Below are 27,581 nucleotides of genomic sequence, written 5' to 3' on the forward strand. Positions count from 1 at the left end.
GAAATTTGGTGAATACATTGGTTCCCATTGTCCTCATCTGCTGCCACAAAGTAGTACTTGAGAGCGCAACATGAGCCAAAAATGGAGTCGCTGATTATCATTTTTTTTTAATCAAATTTCCACATAGATAGTCAAATTAAACATCAAGTCAACATTTTCATTTGGGCAGACATTATTGGAACATGATTGTTTGTGGTAAGTTATGGACCCCCCAAAAAAGTATTGTAACAGTGAGGCCAATTCCTGCATTATTTTGTCGGATGAAAACATTTGGGTTTGACATCAACAGACGAATGTGAGACACGATATCAACATTTAACTTTGTCTCGTCTGCAGTTCTCCCAGCTTTTTGTTAGGCTTGTCGCTTTACTTTTCGGCTAATTCCAGCCTGGCCTTCTTATTATGGTTGCTAATGAATGGCTTGCTTCTTGCGTAGCATCTGTACTTTAGTTCATGTTCATGGTCTTCACTCTATTGCTAGTGAAAGTTGGTGCCGAGGTCACAAACAGTTGCTTTGGGGTCTTTCTTTAAAGCTTTCAAAATGTTTTTGTCGTCAACAGTTTTAGTTTTTCTTGGTCTAGACATTAGCTACTCAGTGCACCAGTGGTTTATTTCTTCTTCAGTATGTTCCAAATGGCTATGGCCAATGTTTGTGCAATGTCTCAGATTTTCCAGATTTCTCACCCATAGACAGCTGTGTGGTATTCATGTTGGTTATGCTGTACCTTTAACTAAATTAAATGTAGTCTTCACCAGAGGTGGGTGGTAACACACTACATTTACTCTGTTACATTTACTCGGGTAACATTTTGTATAAATTGTACTTGTTGGAGTACTTTGAATGCAACATACTTTTTACATTTACTTATTTACGGGAAGAAGAATCGATACTTTTACTCTGTTATAATGATCGACGTGCCGCTCGCTACTTTTATTTATCCATTATTCTGTTTTTAGACTTCATCTTCGACCAATCCAACGTGATCACTAGTGACTGCACCAATGTGAATACCTGGAAGTAAAAGGCGAAATTTTGGTCTCGCATCCATCTTTTGATGTCAAATCCAAATGTCTACAGCAAAAACTATGTCGTTTTATCACCATGAATTTCTATTGTTCTAAAGTAGATGTGACTTTGCGCGGTGCCTATTTATCACCCTCTTTCACCAGATCATGCTGAATGAGCAAGATTTTTAAAATATTTGAATTATTCATCATCACTGCAGCTCGCTTCAGGAACCCAATTGCTTGTGACTTTCTCAGGCTCTGCTGAGAAACCCATGGAGCATTTTGGCCACTGTATCCTACCCTTTGCAGCATGTTTACAGCTAACCGAGCTGTCCCTCTCAGGTCCATAGACAAAACAGTTTTCCCCGTGGACCTGGTAAATTGACACGAGTCTCTGGCCATTTGTTTCTTTAAGTTGGAGAAGTAAATGTTGTGCTGTTCAGTGTAAGCACAATCCAGTGACACATTCAGCTTCACTGACAGGATGGATCGATTCCAAAGTCCAAAATCAAGAGTGTTGATGTTTTTTGAAACGGCACTTCAGGGACTTGCTGCCAGACAGACTGAACTTGGGGTACACAGTCAATGTCAGCCAAAAGGAGTAGAATAATGTCATCACAGTGACTGATTTTTTGGCCATAATGTCGACTATTATTTCATGCCGAACAAGAAAGAAATGGTGCATTTGCCATAATGATGTTTTGGCTCTCACGGCCCACAGTCTTGACAGTTTGTGTGGTTTAAAACTCTTCTACTGTGGAAGGGTGTTGGACAGGCATTCCTTGTGTTTGCTTGTCTGCTAATTTGACAAGAAAAATAACCCTGGGGGAATGAACGAGGGCTTAAGCTCTTGACAAATCATTTTTAGGCATTCTGGTATGTGACAATGCATGTTTGCTTTGGGCCATGACGCCTCGAAAGTTTCATGGTCATAATTGTCGTGAACCACACAGGAAAATATTAGAGGTGAAACTATAGAACTATAAAAATTGAGTATACAGTGACCAAAATTATCACGGTTATCTGCATTTTAATTTGTAACCATAAATCAGGGGGGGAAAGTAAGAAAGAAGCGACTTGGAGAAATCCTTTTTTTCACAAAATGTGTGTTTTTGTCATTAATTTTCAACTTCTATTAATTATGTTCCAGAAAAGTCATTTTTGAATGAAAGCAATTTCCCTTGACTCTTGATTATTTGTAATTTCTGTTCAGTTTATTTATTTATGATAAATCTAGTGTGCATAATACTTAGCATTGAAGAGTGAATATGAATTCTTCTTCTTGCTGAATTACACTATGTCAATTAATTTGTGGATACCGTATTTTCACGACCATAAGGCGCACTTAAGTCTTACATTTTCTCCCAAAATGTTTGCTTTAAAATACAGCGCGCCTTATGTGCGCACAGAGTTCTAAAATCTATAAATTGAGTTGTGTGATGAGCGCTCCGCTTGACTGACTGGGAGCATTTCCTGCCGACACGCTGCTCATACAGAGGAAAAGCGGACGTGGCTGAGGGCAGCATGCGGACGTAAAGGGGGAAGGGTGCGCATGGAGGAGGACGCTAAAGGCACGCGTCCAGTAGGTATATAGCGGCGGTCAAGGCAGCCTCCACTCGTAAAGTAGCATTCAAGCCAGCTGCCCCTAATTTTGTTCATACTAGGCATGACGGTAATAAGTCACCAAGACTTAGAATTTGATGGCTGCAACACATTCCAAAAAAGCTGGGACAGGCTCATGTTTACCACTACGTGACATCACCTGTTCTTTTAACAACATTCAATAAACGTTTGGGAACTGAGGACACTAATTGTTGAAGCTTTGTAGGTGGAATTATTTCCCATTCTTGCTTGATGTACAGCTTCAGCTGTTCAACAGTCCGGGGTCTCCGTTGTCATATTTTCTTCAAATGCGCCACACATTTTCAATGGGATACAGCGCTGGACTGCAGGCTGGCCAGTCAAGTACCCGCACTCTTTTACTACGAAGCTACGCTGTTGTAACACGTACAGAATGTGGTTTGTCATTGTCTTGCTGAAATAACCAGGGATGTCCATGAAAAAGACGTTGCTTGGATGGCAGCATATGTTTCTCCAAAACCTATATGTACCTTTCAGCATTAATGGTCCCTTCACAGATGTGTAAGTTACCCATGCCATTGGAACACAGCCCCATACCATCACAGATGCTGGCTTTTGAACTTTGCGTCCATAACAGTCCGGATGGTTCTTTTCCTCTTTGGCCCGGAGGACACGACGTCCACAATTTCCCAAAACAATTTGAAATGTGGACTCGTCGGACCACAGAACACTTTTCCATTTTGCATCAGTCCATCTTAGATGTGCTCGGGCCCAGAGAAGGCGGCGGCGTTTCTGGGTGTTGTTGATGAATGAATGGCTTTTGCTTTGCATAGTAGAGTTTCAAGTTGCACTTACAGATGTAGCGCCAAACTGTATTTACTGACATTGGTTTTCTGAAGTGTTCCTGAGCCCATGTGGTGATATCCTTGACAGTCTTTTTTGCCACCTGTCCCAGCTTTTTTGGAACGTGTTGCAGCCATAAAAGTCTAAGTTAATGATTCTTTGCTAAAAACAATAAAGCTTATCAGTTTGAACATTAACTATCTTGTCTTTGTAGTGTATTCAATTAAATATAGGTTGAACATGATTTGCAAATCATTGTATTCTTTTTTTTATTTGTTTAACACAACGTCCCAACTTCATTGGAATTGGGGTTGTAGTTCATTGAGCTGTGCCGTAATCTCGAAACCACGTATGTTGGGACAAATTATACTTTGTCATTTGGTGTGTGGATTTGTGCATGTGGTGCATGTAGAAGATATGGCCAAACACAAATACCACCCACCTGACATCGATGGCTTAGCCAACGAGTACCATAAATATACTGTATCAAGGAGGATTTCAGTTTAAATTTTTATATGACATAATAACGGAAGGGAGTTCCATATGTAATTTAATTTGTTTGGCTGAGGTAAATGGATATGACACAGTTTTGTATGTTTGCAAGGCTAAGATGCGCAGACAAGCAACGTACACGCTGCAACCTGCACGAGCCGACCTCTCACCTGCAGCTCCGTCTGGTCATGTTTTGACAGAGATTCCACAGCCGCAGAAGGACCCACGCTGAGAAGTTTTTTCCTCCTCGGTTTGACTTCATTAGCGTCCCATTTTTCCTGTCATCACGGCCTTCGCTAGTGCACAAAAAAGAATCAGCGACAGCTTTCGTGAAAGCAAATTTTCTGGCGCTTCAACAATTAAGGCTTTCTCAAAGAAGTGACCTATTCTCCTAAAAAGTAACCACCTAGATTCTTTTTATTTACTATAAGTGCCCAGTGCTAAAATGTTGAATAATTCTGAAGCTTTCAAGGAATTTACTCTATTTTTTACGTACTTTCTTTCCTCAGTCATATTCTTTGGAGCTTTACTGTTTTAAGACACTACTGTATACAGCTGTATATATAGATTTGCTTGACTGGTAGGATTACTTTTAAACAGCCTCGTCAAACGTTGTGTTTTTATGTGACAAACATTGCTTAGCACTGGACAGGCCACACTCCTCTGCATACAATTGTAATGAGCTTATTTCCTTTGTGGCAGCAATGATGTCATTGATCGAACCAACGAATTAAGACATTATAGCTGATGACAAAATATGCATAAAATACAAATTATCGGCCGATCCGATGAAGCCGTTCAGGTTGGTGTTGTCTAGTCGACAACTTAGGCAATCATTTAAGTTTGGTTATTATTATTATTTATGTTGTTATAAATTTGCTGAATTGTGATACAACAGTTAGCAAAATTCAGGTTAATAGCCAGCAAACAAAATTGTGAGTGGACCGGGACTCCAGAGACCCAACTATTTGGGTCAAAGGAAAGCCTCACGGCTAATGAAAGCGACTCGCCTACGATGAGTACTGTACGTCAACAATGTCACCATGAACAAGTTTGGATAAAATGTGAAATTCCAAACATTTTCAAGCTCTTTTATATTTATTTACAATAACTTTGTACTGTACTGGATGTTTTAGGCCACGAAAAAAACCTACAAAACAATAATTTTGTACTGTACAGTAATATGGGTGCATACGGCCTAATTAAAAAAAAAAAGTGCTTTAATGTAACGGACAATTGGCTATATCAGATGACCCCCCCCCCCCCCCCCCTCCCCCCCCGCCCCGATTACTCCGTTCTCTTGAGGTTCCACTGTATAGACAAACCCCCATTCATACTCACATTCACACCAATACAATGTAGTCTTCAATGAACCGAACATGCATGGTTTTGGAATGTGAGAGGTTCGAACCACTCTAACACCGTGCTATCATTTCCATAATATGTCCTTTAATGCGCACAGTGCAAACTTCAGCACATCTTTTTTATACGGAATTCACAAGTAGTACACAATATTATAATTTCTCCCAGAATGAATGTCGAACTCAACCTGTGCCATCCAAAATGCTGTAAATACAATTTGAGCATGGCCTAATCTTTAATCTTCAAGCAACCCTCCTTGTGTTAATACCAGCATTTCCCATGGGAGAGAGACTGGCGCTCTCGGATCCTGCAGGGCTCACGCTGAAGAGGCTCTCCTCGCTGTGTTTACATTCTAATCTGATGATGAAGCTTGCCCATAAATCCCCGGGCAGTCCTGCAGAATCAAAGGCTAATGGAGGCACTCAGGGTTTAGTGCCAGCAGCCGTAGCCTGGGCTAATGGACCCTCCTCCTCCCCTCCCTTCTCCAAACTCAAACACGTACAATTCACACAATGTGTGGGATGCGTCAAAGAAACTTCTCGGAAATTTGCTGCTTGTTCATCAATGGTGTGTTCTTTTCATTCTAAAGTAGCCTCCGAAATTTCAGAGTAGAAAATGCTTTCATAATAAAACACCTGGGTCACATCACATTGTAGTTGAGGAGTGATGACGTCATTAAATGCAGAAAAATATTTGAAATCCTTCCAGCTGCTGTCAAGATGATAACGATTGTAATGCTGCTGGTGCTGAATACACTAACTACCCTTACATCAGACTGCATAAAATATCACATTGCAATGCTGCTGTTACCCAATGTGTGTTTTTGTTTTGTGAGGGATTCAGAAAGCGTCCCCCGCATGTTTTATGTTTTTGAAACATTTCTTTAAACGAGCCAGTTGTATCTGTTGTAATGAAGGTGCAATATTTGTTGCTGTCGAACAAAAACAATGTACCTGTTGTTCTATTTTTATCCAAACAAACATGGAAACAAGATTTATGTTAGAACATAACATGCAAACTCCACACAGGGGGGGCCGGGGATTGAACCCCAGTCCTCAGAACTGTGAGGCAGACGCTCTAACCAGTCGGTATACACATTTCTCAGGTTCTTGGCCTTTTGTGCTCTCTTGCAGGGAAAATGTCAAGCATCCGCACAGTTAGGAAGAAGCAGCAGCTGAATAACCTGGTTGCTATGGTGACACAGCTAGCCAAACCAGGATACACTGTTGTGGATTTTTGCAGTGGAACGGTGATTTGTATTTATTAATTTCATTCTGTAAATCTAGCGGGGTATGTGTCAACAGCCAAACCCCACTTTTCTACTCTGTGTGATTATCTTTTGTTTGTACTCCAATTTAAAGGCATTACTGTCCATAACTCATCATCTTTTTGCTGCCAGGGCCATGTGGGCATCGTTCTGGCTCACGCCCTCCCACGGTGTAAGGTAACATTACATGTGCTTTGTGGATAAGTAACAGTGAGTTGCCATCAAATATTGACCAAAGAATCAATTGTTGTTCCAGGTCATCCTCATAGAAAACAAGGAAGAATCTCTGATCAGGGCGCACAGTCGCAGTGCCGAGCTCGGTCTTGAAAACATTGGTTTCATTCAGACCAACTTGGACTATTTCACTGGACCTTTTCAAATAGGGGTGAGTTTACCTTTTTTGCATGCCGTCATGATTTTTTTTTAACAGAATAAAAGTGTGGCTTATATTCTTTTTTAAACATTTTACAGTTTATTGAATTATTTTGATGTCAAAAGAATAAAATTTCTTGAACCACATAGCAAAGGAGGTGTTTTATCTCACATAATGATGGCATTTTTTCCAGTGTATGCCGTCCAGTGTATTACTACATATGTATTTACCACCATTTGATAGATGATGTGAGTGAGTGAGGTGGCTAGCTAGCTGGTTTTATCAATTGATCGATTGCCTGTTGCAAGCATGGTTCTAAAAAAATGCTACTGATTTACATGAACTGTTAGTTAGTGTCTTTGTGGGTTACTAGCTAGCTAGGTTGTTACCAAGCCACCAAACAGTAGGCTATTCCACATACTGACGAAATATTACTGAGTCAGCCAATTAACTTTAGTTAGTTAGCTAGTTGGTACTGTATTGTCAGTTAGCAGCTAGCTAGGTTGCTAGAAAACAGGCAAGGGTTATTCTACTAAAATATTCAATAATGATTACTACATATTCAGCCAAAGAATGTTAGTCAGTCAGTTTTTTGTTTGACTGCTAGCTAGCTAGGTTGCCAGCAAACAGGTGCGCAGGATTCCACGAAAGGTGCCTACCTACCTACAAAAGGTAGTTGGTCGGTTGTTCAGTTGGTTTGTTTGTTAAGCGGCTAGGTTGCTAGCAAACAGATGCAGGAATCCACAAAATCTGGTACTCTTTATACTAAGCACTACTATTGTACTATCCACAAAGCATTGTCGAGACATGATTGGAAGAACCAAAAAATACCCTTTTGTTAACGTGACAGAATAGGTCTTTTTTTAACTTCTCAATGAATAATACATGAATCTTAATGACACGGTGCAGCCATATGCATGAGGTGGGGTTCAGTGAAACAATACAATTTGGTGCTGAGCCAAAAAAAAAGTATTGTTTGTCCTTGGCGGAGGTCCCTGCTTGACTGAGCGTTATTATAATTATGCAAAGCATCCAAGTGTCAATGCATGAGACGCATTGCCGCAGATCGCTTTGCCAAAGGTGTGTTCCCCCCACTGTTGTGTAGAAAATGCAAGCCAGTGATCATTCCTGTCTGAGCGTACTGAGAGAGAGCTTTTCATTTCCTGAAGTGGCGCTTTAATGGTGAGCCTTTTAGCACGCGCCACTTCTGTCAAGCACAGCGCGCCACTGTTATTAAAGAGACGAGAGGCGGCTTGGCCCGGCAAATGAAGGCTGAAGGAGTGTCAGGTGTAAAGTATTGCAGAGTCCTTCATTATTTGAAAGATGTGTCCTTTTGGAAGTAGAAATAATTCCCCCATGGTAGTGTTAATGTTATGATGTAAAAAAAAATACAACATTCTAAATTTTAATGACACAGAACTCTTTATTTATTTATTTATTTACATTCTTAATTGTCATACAGGTGTTCACCATTGTAAAACCTGAAAACATGAGTGAAAAAATAATTAAAGAAAAAAAAGATGTTTTCTCTCTTATGTTTGTTTTTTTGGTAGACCAAAAATTGTTAATTGGTCAAAGGACAATATCTATGTGTCACGGTTCGGCTTTATTACGGTATTAATGTCACGGTATGATACTTATTGCGATACCGTGGGAAAGCTCACAGTATTGTAGGAATTTTCATGGTATAGATGGGGCAAACAGGTGAAAGCAGGAGAACCGAAAAACCTCTCTTTTTCTTGCTCTTCTTCTTCTTTACTCTTGCCAAGTCCTTCTTAATAGATTTTAGTAGTTTCTGTCCATTTTGTCACAGGTTTTTGTGGAAAAAGAAAACTTCAAATCATATATTACCGTGCACTTTTATCCCCGTCCAGCCAATGTTTACATTCATATACTCCACCTCCAAAACAGTATTATTCTTGCAGCAATAATAGATGCTCACAATAACAAAACTGTCCATTGAGAAATTATCTGTTCAGTAATTTAACAGTAGTTATTGTATTGTCATATTTTTTATTTATTTATAATATTAGAAATTGGATACTGCCTACTAGCAGTGGTTTCTTTGTTCGAGTCCAAAAATTCAGGTAAAGTCATAAACGCAGGAGCACTCTTAAAGGCATAAGAATCCTTAGTTTATTTTCCTCCGCTTAGTGATATTGAAGGATGATTTATTTTTCTGAGCAGCCTCTGTAATACTGAATGAAATTTGCTGACATTCCATGTGACATTGGTTCAAACACTAGAGTTTAAAGAAACTTTGTTTGACAATTTAAGGGCTTAAGTGTTTACCATGTTGTAACACTGTTTTAGGATCATAGTTTGTTGTACATTTTCTAACTATTAATAGAAGCAATTATAACATTTTAGGAAGTGCCTCAATTACTCATGGTTATTCACTATTTGTACTAGGGCTTCGTTCGTATCCCCCGTGACTAGGCTCCAGCTCACCTGTAACCCTAATGACAACAAAGTCTATAGAAAACGGATTGACTGCTGTAGTGTCAGTAAGGCAAACTGTTTTGAAAGTGCAGTAACGGTAAAAATAGTTACCAGGCATATCAGCTTTTTTGCAGGCAAGCAGGCTACCATTTGTCTTGCATCTCCATTTGTCACATACACATTTTCCACAGCGACATCGCTGCCAAGACTGTAGACGTGCAAGTGTGCGATTGCTCGGCGTAAAGATGTGCGGCCAAGTGCATAAATACAAAATGTGGGGCATTTGGCCACGCGTAACTGCTTTGAAGACTGAAGAGGATTTCTTAGAAAGTTTGTATACTCTTCATGTGTGTGCGTCTTCAGTCAGGTGGAGAACATAAGGGCAAGTTTCAGTAGGATTTTGTGATTGACTCTCTTCCTCTGCAAGGCTTTTATATGTCAGCGGTTCTCTAAGGCAGTGTTTATATCCCTCTGTGGCTAAGGAGTGCTTTTGAACACACGGAAGCGCTGATGCATACATATGTAATATATTGACGTACATTTCTGCCTTTTTCCACAGTTTTAGTCTTACAACACATTGCGTCTCAAAAGGCAGTAGGGGGGAAGGTTGAGCAGAATCCCTTCTGTTTGTTAAAATCTTTATTATTATTATCCAAAAGACACAATCCAGGGTACTGGTGTCACAGTTTCAAAATTCTGACTTACTACTATACCTGCATAAAGTACCTCGATACCGGTACTATTCTAAAACATCAGTAAAAGCAGTGGAATTAAAACTAACAAAACAACTTCAAATACATTTCTATTTATTTTCATTTATTCAAAACATTACAGTAACTTGAAAAATGATGTAACGATGGAATTCGTCTATTCTTTACATTTGTCAATTTTAAAATAATTAGATCAATGCCTTCATTATCATATATTATGACGAATATTTGAGTGCTTCTATGCATATAAAATTGTATTACATGATATAGACATTCATGAAAAAGTATTAGACCACCCTTGTTTCTTCAAATTTCTTGTTCATTATAATACCTGGTACCACGAAAGTCATTTTACTTGAAGAATCCATCCATCCATCCATTTTCTGAGCCACTTCTCCTCACTAGGGTCGCGGGCGTGCTGGAGCCTATCCCAGCTATCATCGGGCAGGAGGCGGGGTACACCCTGAACTGGTTGCCAGCCAATCCAGGGCACATATAAACAAACAACCATTCGCACTCACATTCACACCTACGGGCAATTTAGAGTTGTCAATTAACATACCATGCATGTTTTTGGGATGCGGGAGGAAACCGGAGTGCCCTGAGAAAACCTACGCAGGCACGGGGAGAACTTGCAAACTCCACACAGGCGGGGTCGGGGATTGAACCCTGGTCCTCAGAACTGGGAGGCAGACGCTCTAATCAGTCGTCCACCCTGCCGCCTACTTGAAGAATACAACAGCTTAATTGTATTGTTAAATATAATTTTGGTTATTATCAAGAAAACCATGGAAAACGGCTAAACCTCGATATCAGCTGTTATATTCAACTCTTATGAGCTATTTTGGTTGTCTTCATTATATTTGTCCAAACAAAGGTACCTTTTGTTGCTCCTGAAATAAAAAATGAACAAGAAACTGTCAGCTTTTTGGGTAGGAGCCTTTAAGACAGCGTATGAATTAAGCACTGTCACATAATTTTAAAAAAATATATATTTTTATTTATATTATTTATTTATTTATTTTCCCAAAACTACCGGTACTAAAACAAACTGGTACTGTACTATTTTTGACGTCAAAATACCTTGGTACAATACTCGTATCGGTACTTGGTGCAACACTAATCCAGGGTACAAAACAAACAAGCTTTATCAAGTCTGACTTAGATAATACAGCCACTGCATTGAGTTTCTCTGCCCATAACTTGGCAACAAGGCTGGGTAAAGATCTACATTATTTTCAATTGTCGATCCTACTACGCAGTGAATACAATCATGTCCAAGGCAAAAGCTTAGCAGACCTTCACTGTAGGAAGCACAGATTAATGTTTGCTAACAGCATTATCAGCAATATCTTAGAACTGTCACATATTCGCAAATTCACTTATTCACAGATATCCACTCTTTTTTTTGTTTTTTCTTTTTCTTTTTTGCTTAGGCAAAAGCAATTAATGTATTGCTTTGGTGGCAAGGAACTATGTTGATGCGAATTGAGGAGCTTCAGTTAGACAAAATCAGTGCTTTGCCACCATCCTGTGGCATCTATTGGCAATTATAAACCTTTTTTACTGGCGGTGTCAATTACTTTCAAATTTTTGTTAGTGTTTGGCAATGTCTCCGGTGCCTGCGGCACATGCAGAGATCAGCTACGCTAATTGACAAATGCAATTTGGTGACTTGGTGCCTCCACGAATGGAAATGCAATTCATGCTATCTTCCTACTGTGACTCAGTTGTGAATGTAGAACGGGTCGTCCATTGACCGAAGGGTCGGCAGTTCGATTTCCGGCTCCAATTGTCCGCTGTCGAATTGTTATTGGGCAAGACACGGAGCCCTAAATTGCCGCCAAGTCGGCATTTTAAATGACAAGCTGTTCTTAATTGCCATACCTGACTCTCATACTGGTGTAATTGTAATGTGACATTGGAGTCCTATCCTTTGAATGTGACTTTGCTTCTTACAACACACAACTTATAATGTATACTGTACTTCTCGCCGCCTTATTCTTTTAACACCCCTACTTGAGGTGTTAAAAAAAAAGCCAAAGGAGCAAAACACAGGCAGAGTTAATCCTTTGATTCTCACTGAAATGAGGCATCTCGGTCGACTCCCATATTGTAAGACTTCCGGATCGTTGGACTGTTTGGGGGTCATTTGAAATTGCTAAATTCCCCTCATTGGCACAGATGGGTGTTTTATATTCCCACGCAATCCTTGTTATGCGCCATCTTGTTAGACCATCTGCTGTTTGTAGTCATTGTGCAGGACGGAGTCCTTCAAGTGTCGTAGCTCAGCCGAGAGCGTTCACCATGTCCCTGCTTGAATTTGAAATGCTGTGGCTTTTATTCTACACTTGTTGTACTTAGTGGGCAGTAAAGTGCACATATTTTCCATCTCCAAGCACGTGGGAGTTTTTTAAGTGCCTCGCAAGAATATTTGTGCCTCGGCACATTTACAGCCGTAGCCTTGGGTGCTGGTTTACTCTAGCTTCTTCCTACCTGAATGAACTGACCGTCTCACTACAGTTTATGCATCTGTTTAACTTAGTTTATATATTCTTATTGTATTTGATACTCCTGTCAAGGGCCGGATTTTACTCTGCCTGACTTTAGTAAATAAACGTAATGTTGTGTATATTCACAAAGCATTGCTTTTTCCAAATGACACAACGAGAATATCTGTCCTTTTGTTTGGCATGATTGTAACATCTATTCTAGTGTTTGAAAATGTTAATGAGATTCTTACACACGTGGACTTTTGGAATTGTTGATACCGTCCTGTAAAAGAAAGAATCATTCTGTAGAGGTCTAACTAGCCAAAATATGGAACCCTTAATGACTTGTTAGCTTTAAAAAAACAAAACATTTGTCAGTTTCAAGTTATTTCACACAACAAAGGGGTCAGATTTTTTTTTTTTTCTGTTCGTGAATTACTAATGCACACCATTAATTTGCTGCCTAAGACTGGTGTTGCTTGGTTGTTGTTGTTTTCTTTCATCCAGTAGACATGGTAGGTAAAAATCTACAAGTTTGCTACTTTTGATGTTAATAAATGGACTTGTACAGTGACAGTCAGATGCTTTAGTTATTCTATTTTTTTCACCACTCTTATTATTTCATGAATCTTCAATAAGTGTTTGGTAATAATCAGCCAATCATTTTCTTTTTTAAACATAATGGCTGGATGGGTTCTGTGTAGAACATTTTAGTGCCCACACTAAAAGCAAACGAGAGAGTCACATTCATTATTTCCTCCTGTTAGTTTGTTCCATTTATTCTTTTTTTTTTTTGTACCGAGACCATCAATCATACCTGTTTTTTCCCTAAGAAAACTTTGCTTTCAAAGTATAATAGAAGCCACTAACTGGAATTACTTTAATAATTAAAAGGCTCATACCGTTTGCCACCACAAACATTTCGCTCAATTTACAAAATGGGTTTTTCAAACCCTTAATTGCTACTTGGTGGCACTGATGTCATCTAAATTTGTGATTTTGTGTTGCTGTGTCGCAGTATGAAAGCAGACACATTTCCGGAAATATCACACTAAAATTGATTCTGTATAAAAGGCAAAGGTGGATAAATGCCCGGTCTTCAGTTGTGCCTTTATGGCAGGGGTTTTCCTGCATATACAATTTTTGAGATGACCATCAATACGTCAGACCGTGCAGGAGGCACTGGACTACATGAAGTGCGTGACAACTTTTTATAAAATGAAAAACATAAGGCTGGCTGTGAAATAGCGGCACGGTGGACGACCGGTTAGAGCGTCTGCCTCACAGTTCTGAGGACTCCCCACCTGTGTGGAGTTTGCATGTTCTCCCCGTGCCTGCGTGGGTTTTCTCCGGGCACTCCGCTTTCCTCCCACATCCCAAAAACATGCATCGTAGGTTAATTGAAGTCTCTAAATTGCCCCTAGGTGTGAATGTGAGTGCGAATGGTTGTTGTTTGTATGTGCCCTGCGATTGGCTGGCAACCAAGTCAGGGTGTACCCCGCCTCCTGCCCGATGATAGCTGGGATAGGCTCCAGCACGCTAGTGAGGAGAAGCGGCTCAGAAAATGGATGGATGGATGGCTGTGAAATAGTTAGCTGGAATGTGCTCAATTATCATTTAACGACGCCATATTTAATTGCACAGACAGTGTTTTATTATACGATTTTATATCAAACAGTATTCCTTTATTTTTATGTTGTATTTTAGTAAAATATGATTCTAGAAATAACAAATGTTAAATTACAATAGAATACATGTAAATACTGAACAGAAAATGTGTTTGTTTGAGCCAGTGGGGTGCACGACATACGCACTCATGCAATTTGGGCCAGGAAAAACCCTGGTTATGCTAATCTTTGTGTGAAAGAGGCTTGGCTGAAACTTGGCATTGTGGGCTACGGGCATGTTCATTGTAATTGCACTGTTATTCTCTCACTGGCTCTAAAATTGCGCTCTTTGGCGTTGCTGTCAAAGCAACTTCCAGTCATTTTCAGACTCCCGGACGCCGAGTGACACATTCTTGGAAGCGTCTTTTTATTGCTGCTTGAGTGGGATGGGGCTAATTTCAGTTCAGGGGAAGCTATTGATAATCACAGGTTTTCTTTTAGTGAATGCACAAAAGAACTACCTGGAATACAAACAAGCTTTTGTCAAATAACACCTACTGATGCAAAGCCAAGTATCAACCATTTGCGGTTTACAAAAATATTTATATAGTTTTCCTGGGGGGTTCTCTTGCTTCTAAAGAAAAAAAAAACAATTAGACAGCAGCTTTATATAAGGTTAGCATTGTTTTCTATTCAATAACAAGAGATGCTTTATTTTATTTTTGTATTTTTTATTTATTTATTTATTTTTTACATATGTAATGTTTGTCACTTCGCGGAGTCATTTGGTTTTGTAATGTCAACGACCCCATAAAAAGATTGAATTTTACAAAAAAATCAGAATTGGCCATCATGCCCTGCAGTGTGAACGTAGCCTTATTAACGTTTATTAAAAATAAATGTGTGTAGAATTTTGAGGGAAAATATTCCAATCCATTTTGGAATTTGATGTAACATAGCAATGCGAGTAAATCAAGACAATATCATCCTTATTTTAGTATACTGCACATGCTTTTTGTGACATTTTTACTTGGTGGAGTGCCATGAGATTTTACAAATGTAAAATGTGTACCTTGCTTAATAAAGGTAGGAAAACACAATAGAAAAAGCGATAGATGAAGCTGACACATCACCAAAGAATAACACGCCACCCTCCAGGCCTCCGGCACGGCGACAACTTCACCAAACAATCAGTGGATGTGCTGCTTATCAGAAGCTAATCTGTGTCCACTTTCAATATAGCTTCTTCAGTTTCACAGCTCATATTATGATTCAGCACCATACCCAGGTTACCAGCACGATGGGGCTCTACAAGCAGCCGTGCCTCATTGCCTGATGATGCTTTCAAGGGCACTGCTTAAATTGCATTGTTTTTGCGTTTGTGGCAGGTCGCGCTCCACGCATGCGGCGTGGCAACAGACATGGTGATGGAGCACTGCATTCAGGCAGGTGCTGCCTTCGTCGTCAGCCCCTGTTGCTATGGCTTCATCCAGAACGCCGTCAAGTTCACCTTCCCGAGGAGGTTTGTGTCTACCCGCCCCCGTGCCTTAGGCTTTCCATATTTTATTTTAGACATATGAAGTGTTTGTTTTTGTGTTAGACATGACAAATTACCTGTTTTACAAGCAATTCATTTCATGAGCTATATGTTCGACAAAAAATGACCTCGGTTCACGCACTATTTGGGATAGCTGAAAAAGGCTTAGTTGTGCTTATTCTCACTGTGTAAACATATTTTGCTCCATGCGTCACACAAGTTTTTGCTTTTTTCTGCTCTGAATTAGCCCTTAGTATGGCCCAGAAGAAAGTTAAAACTGCTCACGATACTATTAGGAAGCCTAAACGTATTACTGTTAAAAATAAGAAAATACCACAATTTCTCATGTATAATGCGCACCCATGTATAATCCGCACCCCCCAAAGTTGACCTCAAAATTCTGGAAAACCCTTCTACCTATGTATAATGCATTTTTACAATGCACGATTTCGCATCTACCCATATGATCAAAACATGAAGTATCTGTATTTTGTTAGTTTTTTTTTTCAAATAATTATTCTGAAGTTAAGCGCTTTATTTGAACACTTAATACTTTCTTTTTATTTACTTGCTCGTATTTTGAAATTCACAGCCCTACTTTTATTTAGTAAATGAGAAAATATGTTTGATTACCCAGGCAGAATTTTTAAGATGGTACAATTATTTCAAGAAAACATATAGGTCCAGGCAAAACACATTTTATTTTAATGGGATTCAAATTAAACTGTCAAGCATTTCAGAAAAGCATTATCATTAAACAAAACATAACCATAAAGAAATTAATGATGGTTTTGTTGTTCAGTCATCAATCATATTTTAAAAAAAAAAAAAAAAAAAAAACAATATTTCACAAATTCTGCCTAGGTATCTAAACTTATGAGTACAACTGTACATATATGCAGTAATATGTACCCCTGTCATATTGGAATGAAAGCGGAGGCACACTTTTTCATAACCTCTAGGTGGCAGTGGCATACTAGAATGAAAGTCTAAACCTTTTTTTATAACCTTTAGGTGGCGGTGGCATATTGGAATGAAAGTGTACGGCTTTTTCTTAACCTCGAGATGGCGGCATACATTTATAAAATGTGAAAGTTTTTTTCCAGTTTCCCTTATACCTATGTATAATGCACACAATTGACTTGACCATTTTTTTCGAAGGAAAATGTGCATTATACACTAGAAATTACTGTAATATCTACAAAAGAGAATGGCAAACTCTACCATCGGTATTGTTGTATTCATAATAATAATAAATCAAATTTCTTAAGCACTTTTCTGAACACCAAATTACACTTAACATAGGTGCACACAAACAAAGAGAGAGGTTTAAAAAAAAAAGTGACGGCTAGCTAGCACATGACGCAGCCAGCAAGTGTTAATTAACCGCCACGGTACATGAGCTCGCTGGTGATAGCGTTAGGGAGGCATCGTGGTCTATTGTTTCCTTATAAATCCCTTGCTATCTTCCACTTGCGTGACTACACACGACAGCCTTTTTTACATTTACCACAGGTACCGCTAGCCTAAAATGGCCACCACATTCTACAATGCACTGCAGCATTTGTTTCCACTTATACTATATTGTTCTGTATTTATTTTAACCACATACAGATCAAAATAAGGTAAATACAACTTTGTTCTGGGGCTGGAACAGATTAATTGCTTTTCCATTCATTTAAATTTGAAACAATAGCTCTGTTTGCAAACATTTCAGTGAGCAAACGGAATCACAGAACGGATTAAGTTCCACCTTTTGTCAACTTGAATGTCAGAATACAAAAAACCCATTGGAAGTTTTGTACAAACAAGTAATGAAAGTGATGGATAAAAAACCAAGGCACTATCATCACTGTGCAATTTAAAAAATATATAGTCTTTTAAACTGGGACAGTCTTCACATATTTGCAGATTTAAATTTGATTTATAAAGTACTGCATGATTTGGCCCCAGCTCCTCTGGCGGAGTTCATCAGCCAAAGAAACAGCTCTGAGCGTGTCACTCGAGGCTCTGTCAGAGGTGACTGTCTCATTCCTCCGCGCAGGAGCACTTTCAGCAAGTCAGCCTGGTCAGTGAGGAGCGCTGGTGAGAGGAAGGAGGTTAAACTGCTTACAACATACAAGGCCTTCACAAAAAAAAAAAATGGAAAATGTGGCTAGTTAACACCTATAGCTGCCAACACTAAAAGACAAGTATGTTATGTTGTTTTTTTGTTATGATCAAAAAATTTTGGTTTTATTCTCTCTTAATAGTATAGTTTGATTATGTATCCTGTATTATATTGTCTTGTAGATGTATTTTACTGCTTTTTTACATCATGGCCAGGGGACTACAGATGAAAACTAGCCTTCTGGCTAATTCTGGCTTTTTTAACCATGTGTACTTCATGTCTTTTATGAAATTGCATTGTCCCCTTTCAAATAAACTGATTAATAATAATAACTTACCATAGTGTCGCAAATCGCCGATTGGATGACTTTGACTTGGTATTCATGAGACTCAACTTGACTTACAAAAGACAAATACAATGCAAAACACTTGGCAGTTATACTTAAGAGACAGGCCCACTTTCCATTTTTTAGTGGCACATGGTGTCAACTAAAATTTACAATTGACACGACCTGTCATTTGCTTGCATTGTACTAAAGTACAGTGGGCCCCCACATACTCGTGGTTTGGCACCTGCGCACTCACCTATGCGCAGATTTAATTTTTGTTTCAAATTTTTTTATATTAAAAGAAAAATTCCTGTCCCCACAAATAGCGGTGGTCTACTGTACTTTCTTCCTACATAGAGTGGCAAGGCAGGAGCAGAGAAGAAGAAATTTGTTCTTATCTCTCACTTCCTTGTTTTCCACCAATCACAAATCACTAAAATAGCAACAGCGGTTCAATTTAACGCCCCGATGAATAAAGATAATTACGTTAATGGAGCAAATAGCACATATCACAATTGTTTGATCCACATTCTGCTCCTGGTCAAGGTTAGCAGAATACAGATTCACTTTGGTTTTGGTTCTGAATGTGGAGATATGATTATGATGCTGCTCAGTGCAAAGTTGGATCTGTTCTATTGGGATATAGGACCGCTGGCCGCCCCAAAAAAAAAAACCTAATATCTTTACGTACATTGATGTATGGGTTATAAAGTGTGAATTAAATTTTCTGATTTTCAAAGTGGACTTGCATCCTTAAATTTTTGCTTATGATACTCACTCATTGGGCCGGCACGGTGGACGACTGGTTAGCACATCTCCCTCACAGTTCTGGGAACCGGGTTTCAAATCCCGGCCCCGCCTCTGTGGCGTTTGCATGTTCTCCCCGTGCCTGCGTGGCTTTTCTCCGGGCACTCCGCTTTCCTCCCACATTCCAAAAGCATGCGTGGTAGGTTAATTGAAGACTCTAAATTGTACCGTAGTTGCGAATGGTTGTTTGTTTCTATGTGCCCTACGATTGGTTGGCGACCGGTTCAGTGTGTACCCCGCCTCCTGCTCGAAGATAGCTCGAAGATACGCTCCAGCAGCCCGCGACCCTAATGAGGATAAGCGGGAATGGATGGATACTCACTCATTGAGTTTCACGAGATATCCTGATTTGTTGTGGTTTTAAAAAAAAAAAAAAAACATGGCAATCTAAATAGAGTGCAACCTCCAAAAAATACATCATTTGCCTTTAACCCACATAACTGAAAAGCTCATAAGATTTGAAAGACTAATAAAAAACACATCACCGCACTTGTCCGACTTAGTCACTCTTGATTTTGTTTTTTCTTTTTTAAGATACTGTTTTCTTGCCCTCGGGTCACCTTCTAGCATCTCTTCTCAGTATTCTGCAGGTGTAGACATTCCAGACACTTCACACACACTTTTTTTTTTATGATCTGTTGAATGGCCCTTCTACTTTGAGTGAATGTGAAGACTTTCCATTTAACATGGTCTGTGTACGTTTTTAATTAGCTGCCACCACGTGTTTTTTTTTTTTTTTTTTTTTTAAATCAAATTAAATTGAGTTAAATCCCCACCCCCAAATTTTTTAAAATACTGCCATCAAGCATATCCCCGTGGACTTTATGCGCGTATGCTAACTTCGGTCGCCAGGCTAGCGCATAGCGATAATGACATAATCAAACTCTCCAATATAGACTCGCTTTCTGCTGGAATTACGTAAATTTGCCGTGAATGACGCATTACCTTTATAATTTCTATAGTTACGAATCAGAATCATCAGAATCAGAATCATCTTTATTTGCTAAGTATGTCCAAAAAACACAAGAAACGTGTCTCCGGTAGTTGGAGCTGCTCTACTACGACAACAGACAGTCAATTGACAGAGAACACTTTTGACACATATAGACATTGACAAAAAGTTAGTTATCCAAGTATCAGTAAAGCGATCAAAGGATCCTTATCCGATATAATTAGCCATTTCACTTGCACGGCCTAACTTTTGAGACTCTCAACTCAACTTTCTTTTCCTAGCACTTTCAAAATCAGTCACCACCGTTACGAAGTGCTATACATAAAGATTGAGCATAAATATTGGACAAAAGCCATTTTTGGCATTGTATGGTATTGTATTGTATCGAAAAAATCACCAAAGTATTTCATTTACCTATTACAAAACCCGATGTTATCACACATTCTTTTTCCGTCAGATGGCGTCACAGTAGCTTGAAACGAACGGACATCAGAAACTCGTACGCAACCTAACCTTTCCACCGGAAATGATTGTGTTGCCGTGCATCCCGTCCATTGGCCACTTTAGAGCATAAAAAAATCGGAATTGTGTCACTTGAACCATGCAATGTAAATCCAATCTTGTCGTTTCAAACATTCACCACACTAACCCCTTCAACTTCCTCTTGTTCTTTCAGCAAAAAGTTCCAGGAGACACTGATTTACAAGGTAGGTGTTAAGATGGAGTGATGTTTCCCGCCCTCGCCATTGCATTTGTCATTCACTTACACCGAGGTCGAATATTAACTACACCCTGCCCGGCTACTTTTCTGGCTCTATAATGTTACATTCCTGCCTAAATAAATGAAGCTCCAGCACCGGTGAGGCTGGCTCTCTCTATGCTGAGCGAGGCCCCTTTCACATGATGATGAATGGGCCCTGTCACCGCCTCCGGGCCCTAATCTGTGGAAAAGACGTCGCCGTAGGTGCTCGCCACGGCAACCTCGTGTCGCAACACGGGACCGCCTCTGACTTGCAAGCGCTGCACAGAGAAACATATTTTTGCTGCTGGAACTTGCCGAGTGAAAGCGTTAATTAGCAGCCAAGGCCTGCGGTAATGAGACGATGCATTTGATGGACGAAGGTTGTCTTTTACAGTCAAACTATGACTGGTATCATCATATCATAGGTAGGTAGGGAGGTAGGCTAGCTCGATAGGTATAGTGGATATAAAAGTTCTCCACACCCTTTTTTAAATGCCAGTTTTTTTTTGTGAAAAAAAAAAAATTAGGTCAAGATAAACCATTTAAAAACGTCTCCCACCATTGTGACCTATAACCTATACAACTATATTGAACAAAAGATCTTTTTGAGCGGGGAAGTTAGAAATTAACAACTGAGATGCTGACATGAAATGTGGCTGCACAAGTGTGGACACCCTCTTAGAACTGGAGAGGTGAGTGTTTTCAGAATCAACCAATCACATTAGGCAGCACACACGTACCATAATTGAAAGTCTAATTAAACCCAAATAAATTTCAGATGTTGTAGTAGGCCTTTCGTGACATTTTTTGCTTTCTAACAGAAGCCTGAAGGTTTTGCGTTAACAAGGACTGGTGGTTGGAATGCTTCATAATTCCTTCCACTTTGACTAAGGCCCCAGTTCCAGCTGATGCAGCTGCCACCACCATGCTTCACTGTAGGTTTGGTGTTCTTTCGGTGATGAGGTAGATAGTTAGGTCATGTCAGTAGGTAGTGTAGATAGATTGGTAGGTTACGTTGGTGTCGATGAACTGTGGATTTTAAAGGTACTACCTGTCTATTAGAGGATCTGTGATGGTGGTTGGACATCCACGTTTTCGTGTGATTTTTTTTATTTATTTTTTTTTAAATTAATTTTTAAAAAAAATTTAATTTATTTTTTATTTTTTTTTTTTTTTTTTTTTCCCCAGTCAGGATGTCAAGGACTGGTTTAGTTGTGGCTCTCAACCTTTTTAGGGTCCGGGACTCCCTGGAAATTTTTGATTGACCCTGGGGAGCCGCTGATTTCAACATTGCAAATGGGTGTGAGACACCTTATTAAAATGCATTGAAACAGATGGAATTACAGAAAAGAAGTCCTGTAGCCTCTGCAGTTTAGGGAGATAAAGGTCTCAGTCACATTTGAGTAAAATCATCCTATCTGTATAAATGTCATAGAATCTTTTGAAAAAGGTATTTTATATTCATGGACCCTTCCACTTACACTATGGACCACTAGGGGTCAACGGACCCCTGGTTGAGAAACACTGGTTTAGTGGTTCTGAAAGTATCGCCTCTGTGGACCTGGACAAAAAAATTCCCACAGATCCGATATTGTGCATTTTGCGTTCATATCGAATACAAATAAGTGTAATGCAGTGCTTTTTATTTTCAGGAACACATGGTGCTGTGCCGCTTCGCGGACCAAACTGCTCCCCAGCTTCCTCCTGAGAGGCGACTCATAGGTACCGTCCAACTTCTCTCTGACGATGGCACAGTTGCGCTTTATCGGGGCTACACAAAAGGACACATTCAGTGACCTCTCTTTACGGGTCGACACCGACGCTGCAAAACAGCTGCGGCGAACAGCTGTCACTTGAGTGCTGTCAGATTTGTCCCAGTGTCACTGTACAGCATTTGTTCAGCGAGGAGTGGGATTGTTTTACACGCCCTGATGTCGACTGTTGCTGCTATGATTGACTGAACTTAATCGCTAAAGTCCATGGACGTTATTCTGAACGCTTGTCTTTATAGTCCCCAACGCACCACTCTTATTTTGATAAATAACCTTGTACTTCTTGACTACAAAAACACTGTGTATGTGCAAATAAAACCTAACTTTTATTGTCTCCAATTGTGGCTAGCAACTAGCTAGTATTATCCAAACTTGCATTTAACATAGTCACCAAGAAAAATCCATACCGTCACCATGCAATGAAAATCTATAACTTTTCGTTGTTTTTGTGTTAGTACAAATAGTATTTCTATTTGTTTTTACAATAAATTAGTAGATTTTTGTTAACTGGTTCCAATTGAAAAAAATTATTAATAATTATTTTTATTATGTTTACTTTTAGCGGCACTGGTTAGCGCGTCTGCCTCACAGTTCTGAGGACCGGGGTTCAATTCCCGGCCCCGCCTGTATGGAGTTTGCATGTTCTCCCCGTGCCTGCGTGGGTTTTCCCCAGGCACTCCGGTTTCCTTCCACATCCCAAAAACATGCATGGTAGGTTAATTGACAACTCTAAATTGCCCATAGGTGTGAATGTGAGTGCGAATGGTTGTTTGTTTGTATGTGCCCTGTGATTGGCTGGCAACCGGTTCAGGGTGTACCCCGCCTTCTGCCCGATGATAGCTGGGATGGGCCCAGCACACCCGCGACCCTAGTGAGGAGAAGCGGCGCAGAAAATGGATGGATGTTTACTTTTAACTAACAAGTAAAATTATGTGCAACCAAAAAACTACAATAAATGTATTAGATTCTAGGCTAAATACAAAAATATCAAGTGGATATAACTAGTTACTAAGACACCTGGGAACTAGTTTAAGTTGTGAAAAAGTGCATGTCTTCTTCAAATGAAGTATTGAAGCAAAACATCTGACAAATTGATATGCAAGTCAAGTAGAATCATCATAAAAAAATGAATTCCTGTGTATTAGCCAATTTGAGCTATTATTTAAAAACTATTTAAAACGTGCTTATTTGTGTGTATTATATGGCAGGGAAGCAGTGCATGGGGCTAGTAGACTTGGACAGGTCGTGGAGCGCGGAGTCACATGGCTACCGGGTGCAGGTGATGACCATGGAGCCAGAGACATGCTCGCCTAAGAACAACATGCTGGTAGGAAGGCCCGGCGTGGAAGATGGCCCTCGCTAAGAGTGTGAGAGTGACAGATGGGAACTTGATTTGCTTTTGATGTTAAAGTCGGCCGACACGGTCGTCGTATTTGGATCAATAAATATGGAGGCGTGTTTTTAATGTCGCCGTGTTTCTTGTGAGTCTTATCCAAACATTCAGTCAGTTGAAACATTCAACGGGCAGAACTCTGAAAATGCTGAAAAATGGCGATCAAAACAAACAACCGACAAAGTTTATCGGATAGCGGTTGTATGGATTGTGTGTACTTTCAACTATGCTATAAACTAACAAACGATCAAAACTGCAGTTTCTTCGCTAGCCCCATTTTAATCTGGATTTTCACCAAAATGCCTTCTGCCAACAACTCTTACTAACGATTAGACTTACTAACTTGCTACCAAACAACCATCAAAACTACAGGTGTTGTCTTTAGGTTTTCACCGCAATTTGAAAATTAGTGGTATAGGTTTTGCATAATGCTGCTACTTGCTAACAAACAAGAATGAAAATTATAGTATGTATCATATCCATATTGTTATCTAGATGTAGCTTGATAGATGAGGTACTTCATTAATCCTGTGAGGGAAATGAAATAATGTAAATTTAGCGGAAATTGGTTGTGTAGTTTTTGCGTAATCCTGCTAACTTCCAGAATGACCGCAGTTTTATCCGGACATGTAATTAAATTTGGGTTCTTGATCAGCACAAATGACAAATCTCCAAATAATTTGTCTGAAAGGCAATGTGGTAGCTCTGGCGTAATCCTGCTGCTAACTAACAAACAAACATCTAAATTGCAGTTTTTGCTCGGGCTGCATTTTAATCCGAATTTAAACAAAAATTAGTTTTTGAAAGGCAGACGTGAACCACAGTCAACACTTGAAAAGTGGTTGTGTCAATGATCAAAACTTACACTGGCTTTATTCGCGTGCCACATTTTTGTCATAAAATGTGCCACAACGCAATTTTCTTCCATGTGGTTTTGCACCAAATTTGGCTTCACAAAATCAACCGGGAATCGATGTTGTGGTTTTTGCCTAACCATGCTAACTAGCTAAAATGTTACTTGAAGTAAGCAGACTCTATACTTCAGGATCGCAATCAGCGTTAACTTCCCAAATTTCTAATGGGAAAATTATTTTGAAATGCAAGCGCAAAATTTATTTTAAGCTCATAGTGTATTTCTAGCCTGGTCTGTATTAATTATAGTAATTGGGTTGGAATTATTGTCTTTATCTTCTATTGTCTGCTGTAGCTCTAAATGTAAAAAACCCCAAAACATTTCCCCTCCCCCTTGAGGCTTCATTACAAAGGAAGCGTTCACCCAAATACCAATATACACCAACGATGTTTCCTCAGTTTTTTCCCTGTGAGAGTTGAAATCGAGTGCTGATCCAAAATAACCAGTACGTGATTTCCGGGGACACGTGGCAGTGATTTGGAGTTTCACAAATATCCATCGTAATGAGGTTTGCACCAGAAATGTCAATCAGCCTATTTTGAACCAGTAAGTTGATCAATTGCATTCGTTGGTTGAATAAATCACAATGCACATTGAGTCTGGGCTGGTGATGAGATGTCTCATTATACACAAATGGAATTTCTGGATTTATGGTCATACGTGTCATATGTTTCAAATGACTGGCGCAAATGTCAGCCAGGAGAACCTTTCAGCTCCATTACTGACACTCACTATCGTCTATTTATTTCCGCTCTTGTTACTTCTTTGTCTTAGTACCTGGGAAATAAAAGATGAAAACTCTCAAAATTGGGAGATAAATGCTTTTCATTGGATAGCAGCAATGTATTTTTTATGTATTTATGTGGGCAACAAATGCTACTGTTATATAATATATGATAATTATAATTAATATAGTAATATATAGTCACTCGCCTGACTTTGGTGCAGGCAGTGTGGGTTCAGTTCCCACTCAGTGACTGCGTGAATGTGAGTGCGAATGGTTGTCCGTGTCTATATGTGCCCTGCGACTGACTGGCAACCAGTTCAGGGTGTAGTCTACCTTTCGCGCGAAGTAAACTGGGATAGGCTCCAGCGCCCCGTGACCCTAAACAGGATAAGCGATGTTGAGAATGGATGGACGGACGGATATTAATATATTTAATATATATAATTAATATATTTGATTTATTCTTTAAACGGCGGCATGGCGGACGACTGGTGAGCACATCTGCCTCACAGTTCTGAGGACCGGGGTTCAATCCCCGGCCCCGCCTGTGTGGAGTTTGCATGTTCACCCCGTGCCTGCGTGGGTTTTCTCCGGGTACGCCGGTTTCCTCCCACATCCTCAAAACATGCACGGAAGGTTAATTTTACAATTAGGTTATGTTTGGGTTATGTTTACAATGTTTATGAAAAGTGAATTGTAATTTCAATGGGTTGAAAGTGTGGAAAAAGTAAAAAAAAAATTTAAACAATATTTTTAGCAATTGCAGATGGGTCTGGAACATATCCCCTGCGGTAAATGGGGATTCACTCTATATAGTATTTTGGTATATTATTCAAATGCATTTTTTTTTTTTTTTTTTTTTTGTATTTTAAAAAAAATAAAATAAATAACCCCAAAATTTACATTTACATGCAAAAATCGTGAGCAATTGATATATATATATATATATATATATATATATATATATATAAATTTTGAAGATGAAGGTCAGTGAAAGTGAAGTGAAAAAAATGTTTCAAAAACTTTTTCTTTACATTCTATTTCATTGTTAGTACTGTATTTTTACACATATAACATTTCTGAAACCTTTACAAGCCAGGAACACTTAAAAAATATTTCACTCTCAAAGTACCACCATAGTGACAACATTAAAATACAGTAGCTTTGTAGGCCTAAGTGTTCATCAACAACAAGGCAGAGATTTTATTCCCAAAAAGTATATTATTGCAAGCCACTGTAACATGATGCAGTTCAAACAAAATTTAAAATACTTTTTTGTACTTTTTACTAATTTACATTTTTTTTTTAACTAAAATTGCACAAAAAATAAAAGGTCAATGCAACTGAACTGTACTTAACAAAGTTACTGTACTGTATTTATTTATTTATTTGTTTAGTTTTGTTTTTTTTTAGTTTAAACTCCGGAAACTGTTGCCTTAAGAACAGTTCCGCTAGTTTAATGCTAACATAAATGGAAAATACCGTTGACATGCTAACTGTTAGCATTGATAGTTGCGGTTTCTTCAAGCCTTTAAGCAAAGGATATTTGAACACAAATGGTGGAACAACACATGTAGACAGCTAATATAACAATACTCAACAATAAATATTCTTTATCCTCTACAAAAAAAATTAACTATTACAGCAATTTATTGAGTAGTTGTAGAAGAAGTCTATTCTTCGTTTGTGTCTCTATGACTATTATAAAATGCTGCAATAATGATAATGTTTTTATACAATACAGTATTACAGAGTGATATTTTTATACAAATAAAAAATTTTTTGTGTGTGTGGAACAGATTAATGGCATGTGCGTTCATTTCAATGCGGAATCATGATTTGAGATTGTGATCACGGAATGGATTAAACTCACATCTCTTCTATTGTCAACGGAAATGGGCTAACTAATGTCTTAATTCCTGGAATCTTTATTGTAATTTATTCTAAACAACGGAAATTCTTTATTTTCGTAGCATCATGCTAGCTATGTTAGCTAACAGCTTCTCTACCTGGGTGGCCGCACGCCCGCGACTTTTGGCACCTCGCCCGTGACGTCACTCTTAAAGCGACAAGCGCACGCACGCCGGCCACTTTATAAGGTGCGACTGCCACAACTTGCGAGG

At 39.1% G+C, this 27,581-nt stretch overlaps 1 protein-coding gene across 1 annotated transcript in view; it reads left to right on the forward strand.

Annotated features, from left to right (window-relative positions):
- gstcd (glutathione S-transferase, C-terminal domain containing) overlaps window positions 1-23,894 on the forward strand; it is a 40,555-nt gene extending 16,661 nt beyond the window's left edge. The window contains exons 5-11 of the mRNA XM_061770755.1: window positions 6,420-6,535; window positions 6,686-6,730; window positions 6,810-6,938; window positions 15,566-15,699; window positions 20,588-20,618; window positions 22,306-22,375; window positions 23,634-23,894. Coding sequence (XP_061626739.1) covers window positions 6,420-6,535; window positions 6,686-6,730; window positions 6,810-6,938; window positions 15,566-15,699; window positions 20,588-20,618; window positions 22,306-22,375; window positions 23,634-23,788 — 680 coding nt within the window. The 3' untranslated portion in view covers window positions 23,789-23,894. The remainder of the gene's footprint in view (window positions 1-6,419; window positions 6,536-6,685; window positions 6,731-6,809; window positions 6,939-15,565; window positions 15,700-20,587; window positions 20,619-22,305; window positions 22,376-23,633) is intronic.
- Window positions 23,895-27,581: the final 3,687 nt, after the last annotated feature.

The sequence above is a fragment of the Phyllopteryx taeniolatus genome, chromosome 4 (assembly GCF_024500385.1).
Source record: "Phyllopteryx taeniolatus isolate TA_2022b chromosome 4, UOR_Ptae_1.2, whole genome shotgun sequence".
Lineage (NCBI taxonomy): Eukaryota > Metazoa > Chordata > Actinopteri > Syngnathiformes > Syngnathidae > Phyllopteryx > Phyllopteryx taeniolatus.